The 19,547-nt window shown below is 47.9% G+C and overlaps 1 protein-coding gene across 4 annotated transcripts; it reads right to left on the reverse strand.

Annotated features, from left to right (window-relative positions):
- LAS1L (LAS1 like ribosome biogenesis factor) lies at positions 1-19,465 on the reverse strand. 4 transcript variants are annotated; one of them, XM_006944281.5, is made up of 14 exons: positions 19,086-19,451; positions 18,156-18,281; positions 17,115-17,184; positions 16,260-16,341; positions 15,239-15,427; positions 14,806-14,852; positions 13,860-13,969; positions 12,019-12,104; positions 11,600-11,650; positions 11,087-11,293; positions 10,589-10,736; positions 4,890-5,380; positions 1,961-2,111; positions 1-386 (listed from the first exon to the last, which is right to left on the reverse strand). In XM_006944281.5, exons 1-14 carry the CDS (start codon positions 19,274-19,276, stop codon positions 254-256), a joined length of 2,082 nt encoding a protein of 693 aa, XP_006944343.1. In that variant the 5' UTR covers positions 19,277-19,451; the 3' UTR covers positions 1-253. The 4 variants fall into 4 exon arrangements, with proteins under 4 accessions (XP_006944343.1, XP_006944341.1, XP_006944344.1 ...); XM_006944279.5 differs by having other exon boundaries at positions 15,143-15,427; positions 19,086-19,450; XM_006944282.5 differs by lacking the exon at positions 1,961-2,111 and having other exon boundaries at positions 15,143-15,427; positions 19,086-19,465.
- Between the last annotated feature and the right edge of the window lie 82 nt (positions 19,466-19,547).

Raw genomic sequence — 19,547 nt, forward strand, 5'->3', positions numbered from 1 at the left:
TAACAAACATCAAAACTGTTTTTTATTGTTTCTCAGAACAAAATTAAAAAAAAAAAACAGTCAAAATTCCACTCTGATGGAAAGTTGAGCTGATACGGCTGATATGGACTGTCTTCCAGGTTGTTTCATGGAGCGTCAAGTGCACTGGGGGAAAAGCAAGGGGACAAGAAAGGCAGGAGTGAGGGACAAAAGGGGCAAGGAATGGGTTGTTGCCCCAGCAGGGCTGAATAAACACTTTGCACCAGAATGGGTATCAGAAGAGCTGTAGGCCATTTTTGAGTCCATGCAGCTGGCCCTGGCTCCAGAGAAGGCCCTCCAAGTTGCTGCTGCTGTTGCTACTGTTGCTGCAGTTGTCACTGCCCATGCCACAGCTCAAGCCAAGGGTGCTGTGGAGAGAGGGGGGAGGGGTCAGTCAGGGAAGGAGGCAGCTTTAGGCTCTAGAAGGGCTAAGGGTATTTGATGCATGTGTGTCTATGGAAAGGACCCACCCTCCTGCCTAGTTTTACAAAGAAGAGTATGGAACAAATCTGAAAAACTATTTCAGATGGCCCCAGGGATAGTTTTGCCTTCCCCTCAATTGAGATGGAGGGAAGGGGTAGAACTTTTCAAATGAAACTTTATTCAGAGCCCCAGTATATAAACCATATCAAAGCAGAACTATTTCAGTTGAGGTAGGAGGGAGGACCCGTAACCACCCCACCCCAGGAAGATATTGAAAGTGGCCACCTTAACAGGTCTTTTTCCAAGGCCTTACATCTTGGGGGCCCAAAGTACCCTGAGCTGGATCCCTCCCACCTCCAACAGCTGGTTAAGGCATCCAAGGCCAGGACTGGGCTACAGGGCTAGGCCCAGATCCCATCCCAGGATTGCAAGGTTACTCTAGGGAGAGGACTGCCTTCTCCCTCCCTGCTGCTGCTCAGAACACTCATTTCCCCTGCTTCCTGCAGATCAAAGGTCCTTCCAGGTAGATGAGGGTGACAGCTGAGAGCAAAGCCATCATCCTCCCCTCAGGCAGATCCATGGTTACACTACTGCAGCTGAAACCCTCAGAGATGATCTAGTCCCATCCCCACCCATCGTCTACCATCTTACAGATAGGGGGACTGAGGCCCAGAGATGAAAAGGGACTTGCTCAAGGCCACACAGTCAAGTCAGGGGTGCAGCTGGGGTGGCATGCTTGCTCCAGCAGAGGAAGCCCCCCTACTACAGGAGGTATGGGAGCTGGGCCCACTCCCCTTCCTTTTGGAATTAACAGCTCTACCTACCCACACTTGATACCGTGGTGCTCATCAAGCACCTTATTGAGCCTTATTCAAGGGGAGAGGAGGTCTCTCAGACATGTGGGCCCCACTCCCAACTATAGACTATCTGGTTTTCCCAGCTGCCTCATCTCCTAAGAGGCCTGCTGTCCCCTGGCCTAGGACAGAGAGTCCACAGCACTGTCTTGGCCCTGGCCTGTTGCTGCAGCCCCTGGGTTCTATAGCCCTCTCCCTGAATGTCCAGAGGAAGACGGGCTCATTTCCCAGGGAGTGGGCAGGCAGCACAGGGGAAGACCCACAGAGGTCTCTCTCTGGTGCTCATAGGATTCTCCCAGTCACAATGGCCCCGCATTCCAGAATGTACAAGCCCTCTGGACGGGCTCCTTTGTGTTACCAGCAGACACACACACACACACACACACACACAAACTGGATGCAATCTGAGAGGGGTGCCAAGCCAGCTCTGTGAGGCTACCTCAATACCACCACCAACCTCGCCCCCCACCACCAACTAGGGACTGGGAATCCTGGAAAATGCCCAGCCAGGGACTGGAGCTTATCCATCACTCACTTAGGCCCTGACTGGGGGAAGCTACCTTCCCCACCCATCTTGCTTTGTGTCTCTCCCTTCCTCCCTCCCTCCCTCCCTCCTGCAGGAGGCAGAGAAAGGGATAAGAATTCCTGCTGCCATTGGCACTCACCCAGTCTTGCATGTTGGGGGTTCCAGCCGCTGCTCTAGCACAGGCTGGTCCAAAAGATACATGGTGTCATAATTTTCCAGCATAAGCTCTGCTGGGTCCTCAGTCTGACCTGGCATTAGGCCTAAGGGAAAGGTATCCCATCGTACATCTTCTGTGAAGCCAAGGGAGGAAGTAAAAGTGGGTTGATTAGATAGTTCTCAGAGTGGTGTACAGGCCTAACTACACGGTCTACCCACCCATTTCAATTAGCCTCTCAGCATGAGATTTCTGTGCATGTCCAGCCTCACTCCTGTCTCCATCATTTCTCATGAGCTCCTCTCTACCTTCACACTCCCCACCCCTTCCATACTCGGCTATTCACTCTTCATTGCCCTTATCCCCTCTATGTGTTCACACATACCCACACATGCCACCACAACCTACTCCCAAGTCCACACATGCCATGCACACAAATAAAAACATATTTGTTCTCCCACCTCCCCAGATATGTCCCCAACATAGACATAGACAAGAACAACTTCTTCAGACCTGGCTGTATCACTGCCTCAACTTCTCACCTGCTCTGTACACACATATATTCTGGAGAGTCTGGATACTCCAGAATTCCCACACCACATCCCCAAACCCAGATACCTCAAGAGTATGTGAAAGGCCTAGATTTCCTGCACATCTACACACAATCCCCACCCCCAACGTGTCTGAATGCCACATTTCTTAGTGGCCTTGCATTTAGATAGATACACACACACACACACACCCCACCTCAGAGTGTACTCTCTCTCAGAGGTATTATACTCCCCCCGTCCCTTTGCAAGGTCTTACTGCCCCCAGATATACACACACAGAACATCCCTTACCTAGGAAAGGGGTGTCTTATTGCATATCCCACACCCCACTGCCACCTAAGTATACACACTTAGGCATATAGACTGACCCTCCATTCAATGAGTGCTCCCAGTTTCACTCTGCCTCCTACACCTCTCATTCACAGGAATACAAGCCAGAAATCTTAATGTCTCTATATCCCCAAATATGTGTATGCCCACACAGAAGCAGCAATGGAAAGAGGGAGAATAAAAGACTTTAATATCCTGCCTTTCCACTTTCATAAACCACTCCCCTACCACCCCAAAGAAATTCCACTTTAGAACAAACCATATCAGGCACAACCCACCCCCTCTGTCCTACCACTTAAACACCCTCTACATAGTATTATAGTAAAGCCTCATCCCCATCCTTACACTGGTGCATCCAGTGTTTTCAAGCAAAGCCTTCATGAGCTCCTCCAAGTAGGTCCAATTTCAGGCCTTCTGCATCTCCTTGGTACCCTAAAAGTTCTCTGTAATAATGCCCTGGCATTCTGGACTAGCTTTTTATGTTATCCACAGAACCACACACCCTGACTCTTCTCCAGGAAGGAAGTTGTGCCTATCTTAATGACCTGTGTTGCCCTATAAATACAAAGATGCCTTCGCACACAGGGACCACTTTCCCCATGTCTGTCACTGACCCGACCATCTTCCCTCCCCTCCCCATCAGCAGCACCCCCAACCCTGTCTACATCATAGCCCCTGCCTCTCTAGCCTGACATCCGTGTACATGTCCCTCAGTGACAACACAGACTACCTCTGGATGGCTGTCTCACTGCCTGTTCTCACACCTTTATACACCCACCTCTCATTGCAGAGATACCCCTCCCTCACAGAGATACCTTCTGTCTCCCTTAGGTCTCAGTGACCCTGCCTCTTCTTCCAAAAACATACATGACCATGTGTACATCTATGCACAGATTCATAGCATCCACTTCACAATGACTTCACAGTCCCTACTCTCTCTTTCTCACATACTCATACAATTCTGCCTATGTCAATGCCCCTCCCATTCAGTATTTACAAAGATCCCAAACACGGCCCTCCTTGTACTAAGGAGTTCTCTGCCACCATGCCTTTCTATATGCAGCATGTGCAGGCAGGTAAACAGATGTAAACATGTTCCCCTACCCCTAGCACTCAGTGCCTTTATCCCCCAGACCTTCCACACATGTCCACACAAGAGCAAAGGCTCCACCTTTCCCCCTAAGTTCCTTCACTGTCTTCCCCATCTCTCCCTATTGTTCCCTAACATGCCTACCCTATGCCACACCCAGTCCCAGCTGTTTTCCTTCCCTCTTTCAGGTTCCATCATACTGACTGCCCTGCATCTACCCCTGCCTCCACGGTATACACATATACACCAAAATGTTCTTTCCTTCAGGATCTCCCTGCCTCAAGGTTCCTATCCCCTAACCTAAACAAAGGCACTCAAAACACATCCATTAGCAGGAACAGATTCATACACCCCCACTTTCTTATCACCTAATTCTTTCTTTCCCCCTCTAAGCTTTGTCCCATTAACTTGTATGCTCACCCCAAAGCCACAACACTCCTTATTTTCGCTCTTCTGCTTTCCCTTCCACTTCCTCTAACTTAATACCTGTTTTCCTTCTCATATACACAGCAAAATTCTGTCTCATCACCACCCAGCCCTCATGTGTCCATACACATTCACATATAAATAGGAAGCATTATTTGTCTACCTGCTCCTGGATCACTGCATACAAAAAACAAATGCAGAATCATATATATCCACCCACCTCTCACTTTCTCCTCTGTGTTCTGCTGCTCAGTGCCCACACCCACACCATCCCCTCTGAATGTGTTCTCTGCATGAAGCATCCAGTAGCATGATAGCTCTTAGGGCCTGGAAGCTTACATACTGTCTTAAAGGGGAAGAAAGCCAGGTGCCACCCACACACCAGACTGCCTCCCAGACCTGCCTCATACTGGCTAACCTCTGCTACTTTCCATCTCCTCTAGGGTGGAGGGAAACCTCAAGAGCCAGCCAGAGAAGGAAGACTGGTGTGAGAGAAAGTGGGTACCAGGCTTCTTACCAGAGCTAATTTGCCATGCAGAGCCCTGTAAAGCTCCTGTTTTCTGGGCCAGGAGCCTGGAATTCTCAGCAGTGGAAGACTCCTCAGCAGAGAAAGGCTCCACTTCCATTCTCTCCTCTTCCTCCTCCTCCTCCTCCTCTTCATCATCATCATCTTCATCCTCCTCCTCATCCCACTTCTGGTCATCGTTTTCCTCTTCCTCTTCCTCCACCTGATTTTCCAATACCTCTTTCTCCTCTTCATTTTTCTGGAGATCATTAAGGCTTCCCTGCTCCTCCTGCTGCTGGGGTTCTTCAGATCCAAAGCTGGAACCAGCTGGTTTGAAGCTCCAATACAGGCTGTCCAGTGTATATGGAGACTTCCCAATGGGGGAGGCCTCTGAGCCCTCCTGTACTAGGCTGTTTTCTCCACTCTGGGTGTAAATGGAACAGATTCGCAGCAGCTTCTCCTGCTCCTCATCTGGCAGGACCTGTCCCATGGCTTTGAAGACACTGAGCAAAGGGAGGGGTGGGGTAAGAAAGATTCAAAATCTCAAGTCACTTTATACCCCAATACTACATGGTTTGAAGTTGGTCTCTTGAGTTTCCAGACCTGCCTCTGAAAGGCAGTGCAGAAGAACATACAAAAACAGAAAGGGCCCAGGGACCCTGAACAAGCTCTGTGATTCATCTCTGTAGCTCACTTCAATTCTCAGTAAAATGAGGATGGCACTTGACTTAAAGGGTTGTTGGGAAGAGTAAATAAGATAGTTCACATAGAATGCCTGGCATAGTGCCTAGCACACAGTGAGTGGGCATGTAATAAATGATAGCTATTAGTCTGTACTAAATGCTGTGTAAATACACAAACTAGGCAGTAGACCTACAGGGCTGGACATGGGAATGGCAGATCCCTCTCTTCCAATGGCTTAGCTGAGCAATTTGTCCTGAGCTTCAAAGATATGCCTGGAAGTGTGCTGAGCAACTTATACATGGAATACAAAATTTGATCCCTTTTCAGGAACAACTACAGCCCAACCTGGAATGGAGGAAAAGAAAAAAAGTCAGTGGTTGACAAGACAAAGCAAGATGTGGGGTGGGGAGGCCACATGAGCACTGCAGACCTTGGGCACTACAATAGCTGAAGAGAGGCAGAGAGCACAAGGAGGGCAGGAAAGATCAAGGGAGGGCTTTATACAGAGACAAAAGTGAGCACACTGTACTGGGTACATGTAGCGGGAGTAGCTTTGCTCCAGGGGAAGGGCTGTGCTGGGGAGCTGTGGGAGAAAAAGAAGACTGCAAAGGTTAAATGTGCATGTTGGGCACAGGGGGTCACCTGATGACTCTATGCACAGCTGATGGCTCCACCTCTGAAGATCACCATGGTGCCTGTGTAGAGGATGGCCATGTGGAAGATAGACTAGATGGGGAAGCCTGAGGACAGGGAGACCAGGGAGCGAGTGAGGGTTGACCTAGGGCACTGACTATGGAGATGAGAGGGAGAGAAGCCATGAAAGACAGACAGAGTAGGGTTTGGTGGCCGGATGGTAGGAGTTGGGCAAAGGGGAGTTAAAGATGATGATACTGTGCACATAAAGGATGGTGCAAACAGCAAAACCAACAGACACAGAGCCAAAAGGAAGGAGAGCTCCTGGGGAGGAAGAGGATCAACATCCCTTGTACAGCCTCATATAGAACCAGGCACCTGGTCACTGCTGAAGGCATGGAGTGGACAAATAGTTTCCTTCTAGGGGTATTGAGTTTGTGAACTGTGGGTCATTCATGGAGGTTGTCATATGCTCAGCAGGCTATTTGACCACATATGATCTCTGGTCACTAGGGGTAGGGCTGGGGACTAGTGACTCTACTGGGACACCCTTTCTGCATGGCTAATTTCATTACTCCAAGAGGACACTGGCTCAAACTGAACTGATATCAGCTGGCTGGGAGAAGTTCTTAAAAAGTTTCCAGCCTTGGGGCACCTTGGTGGCTCAGTGGGTTAAGTATCTCCTTTTGGCTCAGGTCATGATCTCGTGCTTCATGGGTTTGAGCCCCACATCAGGCTCTCTGCTTTGCACACAGAGCCCACTTCAGACCCTCTATCCCCCTCTCTCTCTCTGCCCCTCCCCCACTTGTGCTCATGCTCTTGCTCTGTCTCCAAAAAAAATAAAAATAAATAAAAACTTTAAAAAGTTTCCAGCATTTTTGGAGGAAAAGCCAGAGAGAAACTCACTGTGGTCCATTAGTATGCTTAATAATGAATATTCCCAGGCACTTGATATTGGCAAGATGCTGTATCACCACTGTTTATCATTACCCACATGCTATCTCAAGCTGTCTAGTCTAACCACTGAAGTGTGGGGGTGATATCAATCTTACAATGCATCTCTCTCCTCAGGTTTGCCTGGTCATAGGTCAGGTTGTGGAAAGAATGTGGATTTTGGACTCTGTCCCACCATCAACAAACTGTGTGACTTTTGGATAAGTTACTTCACTCCTCAGCGTCTCAATGTCTTTCTTAGCAAATAAGAAGACTGTTGTGTCACATGATATTGCTTCTACAAAAAGCACAGCACCATGTCTGACAGTTATTTGCCAGTGGTATCTTTTATTTTTTTCCTCTCAGGAAAACAAAGCCAAGTTCTGTATGTGCCTACTAATACATACTTTTTGCAATTGTGCAATCTAATGGAACATTCAGTGTAGAAAGAGACAGGAGTAAGGACAGGATATCTGGATTCTGGTCCCAGTTCTGACTTGCAGACTTACCACTGACTTGCAGCATAATAGCTAGGGTAATCCTGTGTCTCAATCTGTGTATTGGGTGATTAGGACTAGATTCACTGATTATCTTGGAAACGCAGAATCTGTGCACAAGGAGTCGTACCCAAGTAAGTTGCGGTTACTGCTGGTATGTGTTGAATCCCTCTGGTATGCCTGGATTGGGAGAAGATCTCTGTGGTCCAGACTTCTCCAAGACCAGCAGCTTCCACTCTGCAGGCACTTAGGATTGGAAAGTACCTTAAAGGCCACCTATCCAAACCTCCGCATGCTGGTCTTTTCATTCCCTCCCCCCATTACATTCACATGCCATGGTCTTTCTAGACTTTGAAACTTTGTTTATTCTTTTTCCTGTTGGAATTTCTCAAATGCCCTCACTGTCATGCTTTCCTGAACCCTCCAAACTTTTTTGGTTCTCCTCCCAGTGTCCCACCCATCCATATCACTTCTCTTTAGAGCACACACATCTGTCAATTTAGCTGTTTGGTTCAGTTCCATCTCCTGGAGGTCTTGTCCTGGCTGACATTCTCTATAAAGCCACATTTTTTTTTTCTTATAAGCTACCACTGTACCAATGCCATCAGGTTTCAAGAAAGACTTGCTCACTCAATGGAGGGATCAGGGGACTAAGAGGGTCTTGGCATCCAGACTCCCACTTCAATTAGTCCCCAGGCACAGAGTTAGCTCCCACCAAAGACAGCACTGCTGTCAATGAGACAGCAGAGTATAGTTTAGTTCAAGAATGTTTACTGAGGCCTATTTAGGACCTGGATCTACATGGTGTGTTAGGGCACAGATGGCTAATACAGAGCCCTTACCTTTGAAAAGCTTAAGTCTGATAAAGGGAAGGAAACACTATGGTAAGTAGAGATGGTAACACAAAATCTCAGATTTTGAAGTCAGCATGACAGCATATGTAGTGAAGATAGGGAGCAGAAGAGGATTACTTCAGGATTGGGTTGGGAATAAAATAACCAATTCTCTTTTGGCCTGTGGGCTATCCACGGGGACATGTCTGACACACAGTCAAATATAGGAGGGTGGATCTTGGGGGTAAGGCCAGGACTAAAGAGATTTGGGCCTTGGTACTTTATAGGAACTAGGAAAACAGCACAGGCATTTTAAGAAGGGAGTAGTAAATAGCCATAATGCAGCAACAGACAAGAGTTGACTGGATTTGGTAATTTGGAGGTCGAAGCAGTTTTGGGAGTAAATGTCAAATTATAGCAGGTTGAGGAATAAGAGGGTAGTGAGGAAATCAAGACTATTGAGTATAGACTACTCTTTTGAGATGTTTTGATGAGGGAAGGAAGGAGTGATAAGCTGGTAATAACCCAACACAAGGATGCAGGGTCAAAGGAGATTTTGCTTGTGTTACTACTGTTTTAAGATGAAAAAAAAAAACCCAAGGCATGTTCATAGGTTGAAGATTAAGAGTGAGTAGAGCAAAGGAGAGGCAGGGGTAAGGGCCCAGAGATGCTGGCAGAGGTGGCTCCAGGGCACAGGTGGAAGAGCAGGCTTTGAGGTGGGACAAAGCCACCTCATCCCAAGATTAGCAAGATGGTTGAATGTAGCCGCAGATTAGTTCACGAGGATTGGACCTCAGGTTGAGGGGGCCCTCCTGGATGTTTTCCTGTGCTTGAGGAAGCTGGGGTGAAATGGGAGAGGGGGAGGGGCTTGAGGTCAGTGGTAAGGGTTTAGAAAAGTGGGGAAATGGGAGAGAAAGTGGGCAGAGAACAAGTAAAAGAGAACAGTTCAGACAAGCTGAACTGAGGCCTGCCTGAGATTAAAAATCATACTGCTGTAATGGCATCATTCCACAGTGATATGTGGTTTTTTCCAGCAGAGCTCAGCTACCCAGGCTGAGGAATGGGGAAGCAGAGTGAATCAGATCAATCCCAGCTCAGGGGTTTGCAAGTCAGGTACACCAAAGGATGGGCAGAGCAGAGGGTCCTGATCATGAGTGGTTGAAGCAATGAACAAAAGATAGGATGGAGGGGAAGCAAGGTTGAGGGAGAGAGGAAATGGAGGAATGGAGGTCTGGATGCAGGCAGAGGGCTAACATCATGGGATGCAAGGATGAGAAAATGAAGGTCAAGAGGTTATGGTCACTGAGAAGAATGTTGGGATGTCAGGTTTCAGAGGAAGAGGAGCTCTGAATGATGGAAATGGGTTGCTGAGTGTAGTGGAAAATGAAGGTCACTAGAGTTGAAGAGCTGAAGAGTATCAGATGAGACACTCAAATGAAACAGATATTGCTCCAGAAAGCAAGAAGATAATTGTGTGCTAAAGGCTTCCATGAGTATGAGGGAAGTGACTCAGGGTCAGAATATGACAGAGAAAAGGAAAGGGAGACAACCACAGGTATTTATAGGAACCAGTGCAATATTCAGTTTGACTATAGCACCCAGGGTGGACTGGGTAAAGGGGAATACAGGAGGTATGGTTACCATGATAGGTTGGGGCAGAATCTGAAAGATGTTTGAATGTCAGGCTAAGAAGCCTAGAGGATGGCAATAGGAAGCCACTGAAAATCAGTAAGCACCTATGGAAGGCACACAAAGGAGAGGCATAACAAAAGAGAACAGCACTGGGCTCAGAGTCAGAAGACTGCGTTCAGTAATAAACAGCAGCTACCATTTATTGTGCACTTACTCTGTACAGGCCACTGTGCTAAGCACTCTGGGGGCGGAAGGGGGCATATATTATCTCATTCATTCTCATACTGGACTCAGTTCAGCCAGGTCTTAAGCTGTGTGACCTTAGGCAAGAATACCATGCCCCTCCCCTATCTGGGACTCAGATCTCCCACCTGTTAGTAGGAGGGGAATGGGATTCAGAGTCTTTTGCAAGAGCCCTGTCCAACTCTGCCACCCTAGGGCTGTGTGGCCCTGAGGCCAGGGCCTCACCCTCTTACCAGATGGAATTCAAGACACTTACAGCTGAAGGAGTTGGGAGCTAGCCCAGCAAGGTGAGCCCAAGCAGGACTCAACCACCCGGGGCCAGTCAAGGGAAGCAGAGCAGTTGAATAGCCTCCAGCTCCTTCTTGCTTCCCACTGGCTTGCAGAAAATCGGCGGGCATTCCGTCCTGACAGAGAAGAGAGGGTTTGAGGAGAAGGAAAAAGTAAGCCCCCCACCCAACCTTGTACTTTTAAAAGCTTGGCTCTGTCTCTTCCTATTCCCCCAGACTCCCCACTCTATTCCTCCCAATTGCTCAAGCATTTAGGCCCTTGTGCCCCAGACCGAGTTTAGTTGGCCCTGTGAAAAAAAAAAAGCTACAAGATTTGTCCACTGCTATTGTGGTGCCCTCCTGGGCAAGCCTAAACATTTAACAAGAAATGTGTCAGCCTGGTGCTATTCAGCTGAGAGCTGAGAACAATGGCAGATGCTCCTGCCTGGGCTGTGTTAGGCCCTGAGACTAGGGCCAGACTCTCTCACCAGTCTTGGTGTTAGCCACAATCAGTTCAATGGTCCATCTGAGGATGTAGGTGGGCCGGATCCCACTGTCCCCCAAGGTTGGCAGCTCGGAGAACATCCTCTCTAGCAGGGCCTGCGTGAAGGTCTGGGAGTGCAGACCCCTGAGCAGGGGCTGCCAGAATTGAGAAAACGGCTTTGGCACCAGGATGTCACTCAAGTCCATGTTTTCTGGTTTGTGAGGGACATAGGTTGATAAGGAAAGGGGAGGCAGGGGCCGATGGGAGACCGGGAGGGAGGAGAGGGAAAAAGGCAGGGAGGAAAGAAGAAAATGAGAGGGAGAGAGAAGGTGTAGAGGAAGGGGAAGAGAGAGAGGGAGGAGGGGGGCCCACCAACAACAGAGTTGCCACCAGAGAACAGAAAGAGAAGAGTAGAACAGCAAGGAGAGAAACCAGTTAGTATCTGGCAACCAACTGATTCAAAACAGAGTATTTAAAAAAAGCTCTGGTTCTAGCTTCAGCTTTGTCAATAACTCACTGTGTAACTTTGGGTCAGTACCTTCCCCTCTCTGGACCTCAGTCTGCCCATCTGTAACATGAGGATGTTGAACTAGATGACCTCACAAGGCCCTTCCAGTTCTGCTGTTCTAGCTCACTAGCAAGCGACTAAATCACAATTAACATAGCACAATAATAACATTAAGACTTATCCCATCCCATCCCATCCCATCCCATCCCATCCCATCCCATCCCATCTTATTCCATCCCATCCCATCCACCCCACCCAATTCCAGGCCACCTAAGAGTAGCCCAGAAACTGAGTATCAGTGGGGCTACTTGTCCTGCTTGTCTGAGACAGGCTTCCAGAGGCTATGGAATGGCAGGAAACAGCCTTGGGCCACCTAGCCACCAGTAAACACAGTACTCTAAGACTGAAGTAAGCCCCCAGGACCATACCTTCATAGTCTATCTGCAAAGCTGCCAACTGTTCAAATGTGGGGATAAGAAAGCCATCATCCAGAAAAGCATCCAACACAGCCTCCCTGAAGCAAGATGACAATTAAGCCAACTAAGCAGAGAGAAGACCCTCTTCTACCCCCCACCCACTCCCAAGGCACCTTATGCCTCTGACTCAGGTGGGCAAAGCAGCACGGGGGAAGCAAAGGTAACTGACAGTTGGATCTCATGCCTCAGCCTTCTGGGACAGAGGATGGGTCAGAGACTGGGATCAGTGGGTTCTGAACAAACATTTACCAAGCACATGCTGATCTAATGCCCATAATGAGGGCAGTAGCAGCTGAACAAGCCTGAAAACACAGATGGAGAAAAGTCCCAGGCCCACAGAGAGTTAAATGACTAAGGTCACAGAGTCAAGGGCTTTTAGACTTTAGCTACTACTCAGTCTTTTTGTTTCTCTTGACAGTCCTCCAGTCTCTTATCCTTCCTCTTCTACATGGTTGCCCTCTTTCAGATCCTAGAAACAGAAGCTTTGGGGACTCAGTTGCTGGAGTAAACATAATCCTTAATCCCAGGGACCTCAAGAACCTAGAACTAAGTTATAGAGGTTGAAAGTACAGCTTTCACCTCATGTAGCTAAAAGTGAAACCAACAACAGCCAGCTGTATTCTCCTGAGCGAGCAGTTTCTCCAAGAGAGGTTCCCCTAGCTGACCAGGCCTAGAGGTGGAACATGAGTTCCCAAGGTGACTCAATGCCCAGAAGCATTGTCAGATCATGTTGTCATGCTCAGATCCCTCCCTCCACCAGGCTTGAGGTGGAAAGGGATATCCTTCCATCCATCTCCCACCTCCTCAGGTCAGTATCCAGGAAAAGCACTTAAAGCAGCCAGCCAATTGCCTGCTCAGCATAACCAGGCAGACATTACAATACAGAGTACAGGAATAGTTGTCCCAGCTGCTGGGTGGCCTGTGCTGAAGGGTGCCAAGAAACCTAGGGTGGGCAGACACTGATAAAACATCTTTGGAACTAGTAATATCCTGGGAATGAAGAAGACTCTCAGGGCAATCCCAACCTCCACTGCAGGCTCCCACCCAGGCCCACCCTACCACATATACAACCTTTCTAATACTCTGTTCCATCCCATATTTCTTCCAACTCTTCCTAGTTTGGAAGGCCTAGCAATGCTTTCATTGGTCCTTAGTGGAAGGTTCCCCAAAGTCCTTTCCAGGTGAATTTAGGTAGCAAGAGCCAAGAACTAGGTAGGAAAGGAATGGATAGACACTGTTTGTCTGCTCTGGATTGAACTGAGAAGTATTTTGAAGGTAGGGGGGAAAGAAGGCTCATGGCCACACTGAGCAGGGAAGGACTTACTCTTTCAAAGAGCCAGACCCTGGGAAGGCCTCTCCTTTGTTCCCCTAACCACAACTATTCAAGGGATTAATACTCCCTGATTGCAGTTCAAAAAGATCTGCAGTGCCCACCATATCTTATACCTCAAAGTTGGACAAAGGCTAGACAGTGAAGTGGTAAAGAGATGAAAGGCTTTTCCTACTTGCCCAGAGCTCCACATGCCACTTGACACAGAGGAACAAAGCTGGCCAGGGGACTGATGACAGCAGACATTCCTGTCTCTGGTCATTTTAGTGATTCAGAGCAGGCAATCTCTCCCTGGTAGCTGGGAGGGCCAAGGGAAGGGGGTCATGCAGAACACAGGTCACCCCACAGGGGATCAGGATTATCCCTACGATTTCCTTATAGCAGAAGTTGGCAAGCTGGGATATGGAAACCTATTTCAGTGAGGCAGCTAGAGTAGGCAGCCCCTAATTATCTAGTTACACACCTGTTCTCACATGTAATGCCCTTGAGCTCTGCCAGGATGCATTCTACAGGTGGAGACAGGTTGTTCCATGCCTTAACAGCTTGAGGTAAATACCTAAATTTCTCAAGCACCTGCCAGCAAAGAGGTTACCATGAGAAAGGTGGTTCAGCCAGGCAACCCTCTCCCACCCTTCAAGGATCCCTTCCCATAGGACCTCTCAGTACCTCCCTTCAGGGGTAGGACCACAACTCCCTTACTGACCCCACAATTAAAATTATCCTGACCTTCAAATGCCAGACTTTATTTTCTTCTTCCATCTCCCTCCTCCTCTTGAATTTCCTGTGGCTCCCAATCACCAGACACCCCAATACTGAGATGTACAGTGGGGCATTTTGTTGGAATTGGGCCAGAGACAATTGGGCCCAGGAATTAGGGGAAGCAATAGGTTATGGAAGAAAGGGAATCAGATGACCAAGATTCGAATTCTGGTTCTATCGCTAACTACATATGTGACCTGGGGCCAGTCCCTTCACTAATCTGTGGTTTCAATTCCTTCATCTGTGAAAAGGGTCAAGCTGAATGGTTTCTAAGCTACCTTCCTTCCTGCTAAAATAGCAACCCTCAAGTTCACCTGATCTAGGAAAGTTCCTGGGTGCCATATGCTTATCAGCTGCAGTACTGCAGGACTATGCAACCACCTATGCCCAGTTGTTCCCTACCACCCAGTGGGGCAGATATCCACAAACTTCCATCATCTGCTCTCTTCCATCGGTGTGAAGGGTCAACAAACTGTATTCTGCTTCTCTTGTTTCCTTCCTAGTTCCCCCCTTTCTCTTTCTGAGAAGTTCCCTCAAGCTCTGCCACTTTTCTTTCAAATCCCTTCTCAGGATTTCTCTCAGGAAGCTGGCAAGAAGTAAGAAATGGCTGGGGCAAATGAAAATACACAAAGTCAAGGGTGCTTTCTTACCTTAAACTGCTCCTCTTCGTATAATACCAGCAGTTCTCGGGCTCTTTCTGAAAACAGAGTATGAAAAGATAGGGCAGCCCAGCCCTCTATTCCTCATGGGACTGTGAGTCCTTCTCACCTTATTTCTTGAGTTGTAAATTTGGAACTAGAATTCTTGCCTCTCCTACTTCACAGGGTTCAAGAGAAATGGTATGTGACAGTAACTTTTTTAAGCTAAAACTCACTACAACCCCAGAGGATTTGCTGAGCCAGGGAAATAACCAGTGTCAACCCTAAGTCTGAGCCTTCCAGACTCTTGAGCCCCTCTATACTGCCTCTGCCCCCCAAGGACACCTACCATATAGCTCTTTATGTCTCAGAGCCTTTTCCCAATGTGAATCAACCTCTTTGTTGCTTTCACTGTTTCCATCAACCCTGACATCCAGTTCTGCACCTTTCCCCTTATCCTTAGGCTCTGTTCTCTGTTCTGTGATGTCATCAACAACAATGTTTTTATCTTCCTCTTGGTCTTCTTCATCTGTCTCTTCCCTATCCTCCTCCAACTCCCAGGTTTCTCTCAGGCTATTCTCCAGTTGGCGGCACCAGTACGTCTTCTGGAGCCAATTCAGAACAAAATAACAACCTAAACAAGGGGAGGAAGAAAGGAAGTGTCATATGACTAGCCATAGGCAAACAGCTCCTAGCAGGCCCCCAGTCTCATAAGCATTATGGGAAGACCCCAGGGAAGAGGCTTAACTCTAAGAAGGCACACATCTCAAATATCTAGAAGCAACCATTCTTGCTCTGGGTTATCTCCCTGTTCTTTGCTTTCTCATGCTCACCAGCAACTTTCCTAGAAGAAACTAATACCAGTATTAGAGATGGGATGCCAAAAATAACATAGGGCTGGCAAGCGAGAGAATAGGGACCCAGACCCACTAGCTAGTTACATGGCCTTGGCTGAGTCTCTTCTCTTTTCTAGATCTCAGTTTCCCCAACATGACAGGGCTAGGCTGAATCAGTTAGGATGGGGTGTCTAAAGAACCTCTGGGTTCATGACATTTGATGGCTCACACCTCTCAACCTGCCTTCCATTCCCCTTTAGGCAAAAAATTTAAGGGCATGCCAAAAATTAAAGTAACCAAGATATCAAAACAGGATCAGAATAGCATCCTGCCAAGCCATAGTGGAGTCTGAAGCAAAAGGAAAAATGAGTAATGGTAATCCTGTCTTTACTTAATTTTTTGATATTTTGTTCATTGTGGGTTTTTCCACATTAAAATGTTATTTAATTCAATTACTGAGCTTTTGACACCCACTTAAAATTTGTGCCCAAAACAAGTGCTTCACTTGCCTCTCCCTAGTTCTGGCTCTGACACCAGTTAAAGACCCTCCTCCTTCTCCCTCTCCCCACAGTGCCACCCAGTCCAGGCTCCTGGACTTAACTATGATAGATATACTTCCTGAAGTCTCACCTCTGCGGCAGTCATTTATATGGGGCATTTTCTTGTGAGTCAACTCATGGCGAAGTTCAACAATCCAATCCGGAATGTTTACCTGATTGTGAGGGAAGTGTGAGTACAGAAATCAGACAATATTAAAGTTGGAAGGGACCACAGAGATGAATTAGCCTGGCCTCCCTGCATTTGACAGAGACATTGAGGTCTTGATGAGGTTCCAGTCTTAGTGGCAGAGCCAAGATTATAAACAAGGTCTCCTTATTCTTTTTACTCTGTGTAGATGATCTTGAAAATCAGGAAAGATATCTGCCTCCCCCAACCACCAGTGACCCTCTTCCAATAAAGAGATTCCTATGAATGGGCATTAACAATCACCCCCAGCCTTCCTCTGCCTTGTCTGTATTAGTCTGAATCCTTGGGTACCCTTTATCCTTCCTCCCTCTCTCCCATACCCCTTTTCAGGAAGTTCTCTTGATGACTGAGAACCTGCCTGCCCTCTGGGCCTCTACACACCTCACATACTCAGGACAGGAATGTCAGGCATTTTCATGCTGATTGGTTGAGTTTATCTCCTGCCTCAGACTGCCAGCTCCCAGAAGGCAGGCATTGTGACTGCCACCTCTTTCTTGTCCTCACCCAGTGGAGCATTCCAGTGCCTTAGCTTCACTGGCCTACTCCAAACAAGCTGGAAAGGCCAAGCCACTGAAAATAGCAGCCATGAGCAAGGGAGCAAGTCTGCTACTTTCAAGCTGGAGGCTGAGGCTCTGGGGTTCTTGCTTGGCTTGGCTGGTAGTGGTGGGATGAGCTAGTCTGACTGCATGCCCACATCACCCCATGCCCCATTTAGTAAGGCAATTTTGTCATACACACCTCCTGAGCCAGGAACTTGAGAGGGAGCTTGACAAACTTTGTCTTCCTCTCGGAAATGAGATTCACAAACCTGGGGTTGGGGAAGAAATAAGTGGCATAGCCCAAGGAACTGTTTTACTCAAACCAGTAGGGCTTCAAAATACCTTGCTGAGTTACTGACACCTTGCATTTCTACAACCTTTCCAATAACTGTTCTGTCTTGTTCTTATGACTGGTATCAGCCAGCACAGGGATGTCTGCCCTGTACTGAAGCCATACAGATGAATAAGAAACTGCTCTGGCCTTGAAGAGGTCAGTCTAGGATAAATATTCATGGCACGACATAACATACTATGCTAGATAATATTTTATAAATGCTAAAACAAAAGACTGCCTACATCAAATATGGGGAGCCCACCTAAATGATGGATAAGATACAAAGAATTAGGGAGGACCTCAATGCACACAAAGGAAACAGCAGGAGATGAACAGACTTCAACAGATGAGAAAATTCAGTGGCAGCCTTTTTCCTGATGTGTATGAAACAGCTAGAATCACTCTGAATTACTTTGTAAATCAGGAATTCCCTGCCCATGTGTCCACTTCAACTCAGCAACCTTTCAGTGTTCATGGACAAAAGGGGAACATGATGGTGCTAGGTATATATTAGGGAAGGGTTGAAAAGTCCACATTAAGTCATAGCCAAGGACATCAAACCATTCAGAGAAGTTCATCTGGGTAAAGGGTAAGAAAAAAAATTAAATTGTCAAAGCTGGAAGAGATTTACTGAGATCACTTGGTCTAAACCACCTCTACCCCACATTCCAGAAAAAGAAGGAAAGAAAAATGGAGGATAGAAGGCTCTCAGGAAAAAAAAAAGAGGAATGTGTGTTGACAGGGTGTACCAAAAGCTGTCAAATCAAACAACCACAGCGTGACCCATACAGAGGGACACATGGGACTTTTTGTTTCAGGTAGCACGTAAAGCCAAGCTTTGCTTATCAAGTGTACCCCCACCCCCATTCCTCTACCCACCCCCACTCCTACCCCTGTAGATCTTACCTGACCAACGCCATGCCATAGAGCAGTCTAAGTTCATCAGTGCCCAAGCCACCAGTTACATCCATGAGCTTACAGCGTACCAGGTCAGCAGTAGAAGCCACTGCCAGGGGAAGTTCGTTGCCTAACCTAAAGGGCCACAATCCAGCACCATCACAAAGGTCCCTTACCCTGATCCACCCTCCCCCTCAGAACCTAGGTTGCTGTAAGTTATTCCAATTATATAACTGAACTGGCTCAAGAGTGCATGACAGGACACAAATCAAGTGGGAAGGGGGAGGATAATGTCCCTAGGATCCAATAGTATACAGCGCATGAGAGGCTGGCTAGGGTATACAAAGGACACCTAACTGCTAGGCAATCAACCAAAAATTAAATGTGGACATACCTCTTTCTTTCACTCTACAACTTCAACTCATTCAGTTAGAGAAGACCTTATCCTTTGCTCCCCAATCTTACCAACTGGACTGAGGCGCCCCATTCAAACGTGGTTTTGTTAGTAAGCACCCCCACCCCAGCTCAATTCAAGTCAGAAATACACCCTAGGTTGTTAACCTACTCCTTAAACCCTGGCTCGGCAACGCTGGTCCCTACAGCATCCTCCCCAAGATGGAAGAATGTAAGGGTTAAAGCTAGATTTAACAAGAGGGTGGCTGAGGCACACTCCCTTTCTCTTTCTTTTTCTTTCTTTCTTTCTTTCTTTCTTTCTTTCTTTCTTTCTTTCTTTCTTTCTTTCTTTCTGCAAACGGGATTAGTACCAAAACTTGGCTGCTTGACTTTCCCCCAGGCTCTTGGGAAAGGGGCAACGCCCAAACCACTCTTAAGGACGTTAGACATTTAGGAGAAGATTATAGAATAGGGCCTTTATCAGAATCCTACAAAGAAGAGTTGAGGCTCCACCAGCTTGCAAGAGGGCTGAGCCTGCTTCCATACCTGCTTCTCCACACGGTGATGCGGTTCAGGGCGTACCGCTGCAATTTATGGTCGTCACAGAACAGATATACCATCACCTGATCCCACTCGGCCCTACTGAGCCAGGCGACCACGATGCGCTGGGCCCAAAGGGGTGACGACCCTTTCTCTTTGACGCACTTCCCGCACCACGCACTCCACACGCGATCCATCCCCTAAGGACCCACACCTGTCCAGGCCCCCGGATTCCCACCGGACACCGGCCTGCAGGCCCCCAGATTCCCACCGGACTGCAGGCCTTGTACTGGACCGAGCGGCTTTCAGTTCAACGTGCTACCCTCGCTCCAAACCACCGCCCTGCCAGCAGCCAATGGAAAAGCGTGACCCAGACGCAAGCCCGCCTTCCAGAGTTAACGTGGCAAATCGTAACACGAGGGCTGGGGCCAACCTAACCACAAATTGGGGGCACAGCCTCGCCAGCCG

This window comes from Felis catus, chromosome X (genome assembly GCF_018350175.1).
Source record: "Felis catus isolate Fca126 chromosome X, F.catus_Fca126_mat1.0, whole genome shotgun sequence".
Taxonomy (NCBI): domain Eukaryota; kingdom Metazoa; phylum Chordata; class Mammalia; order Carnivora; family Felidae; genus Felis; species Felis catus.

Coding starts and splice junctions, on each gene's coding strand:
- LAS1L (XM_006944279.5), bottom strand. CDS start 19,276: ATGGATCGCGTGTGGAGTGCGTGGTGCGGGAAGTGCGTCAAAGAGAAA. Junction 16,342..17,114: donor TCAAGTTCCTGGCTCAGGAG/GTGTGTATGACA, acceptor CCTCACAATCAG/GTAAACATTCCGGATTGGAT. Junction 11,294..11,599: donor TACTGACCCAAAGTTACACA/GTGAGTTATTGA, acceptor CTCACAAACCAG/AAAACATGGACTTGAGTGAC.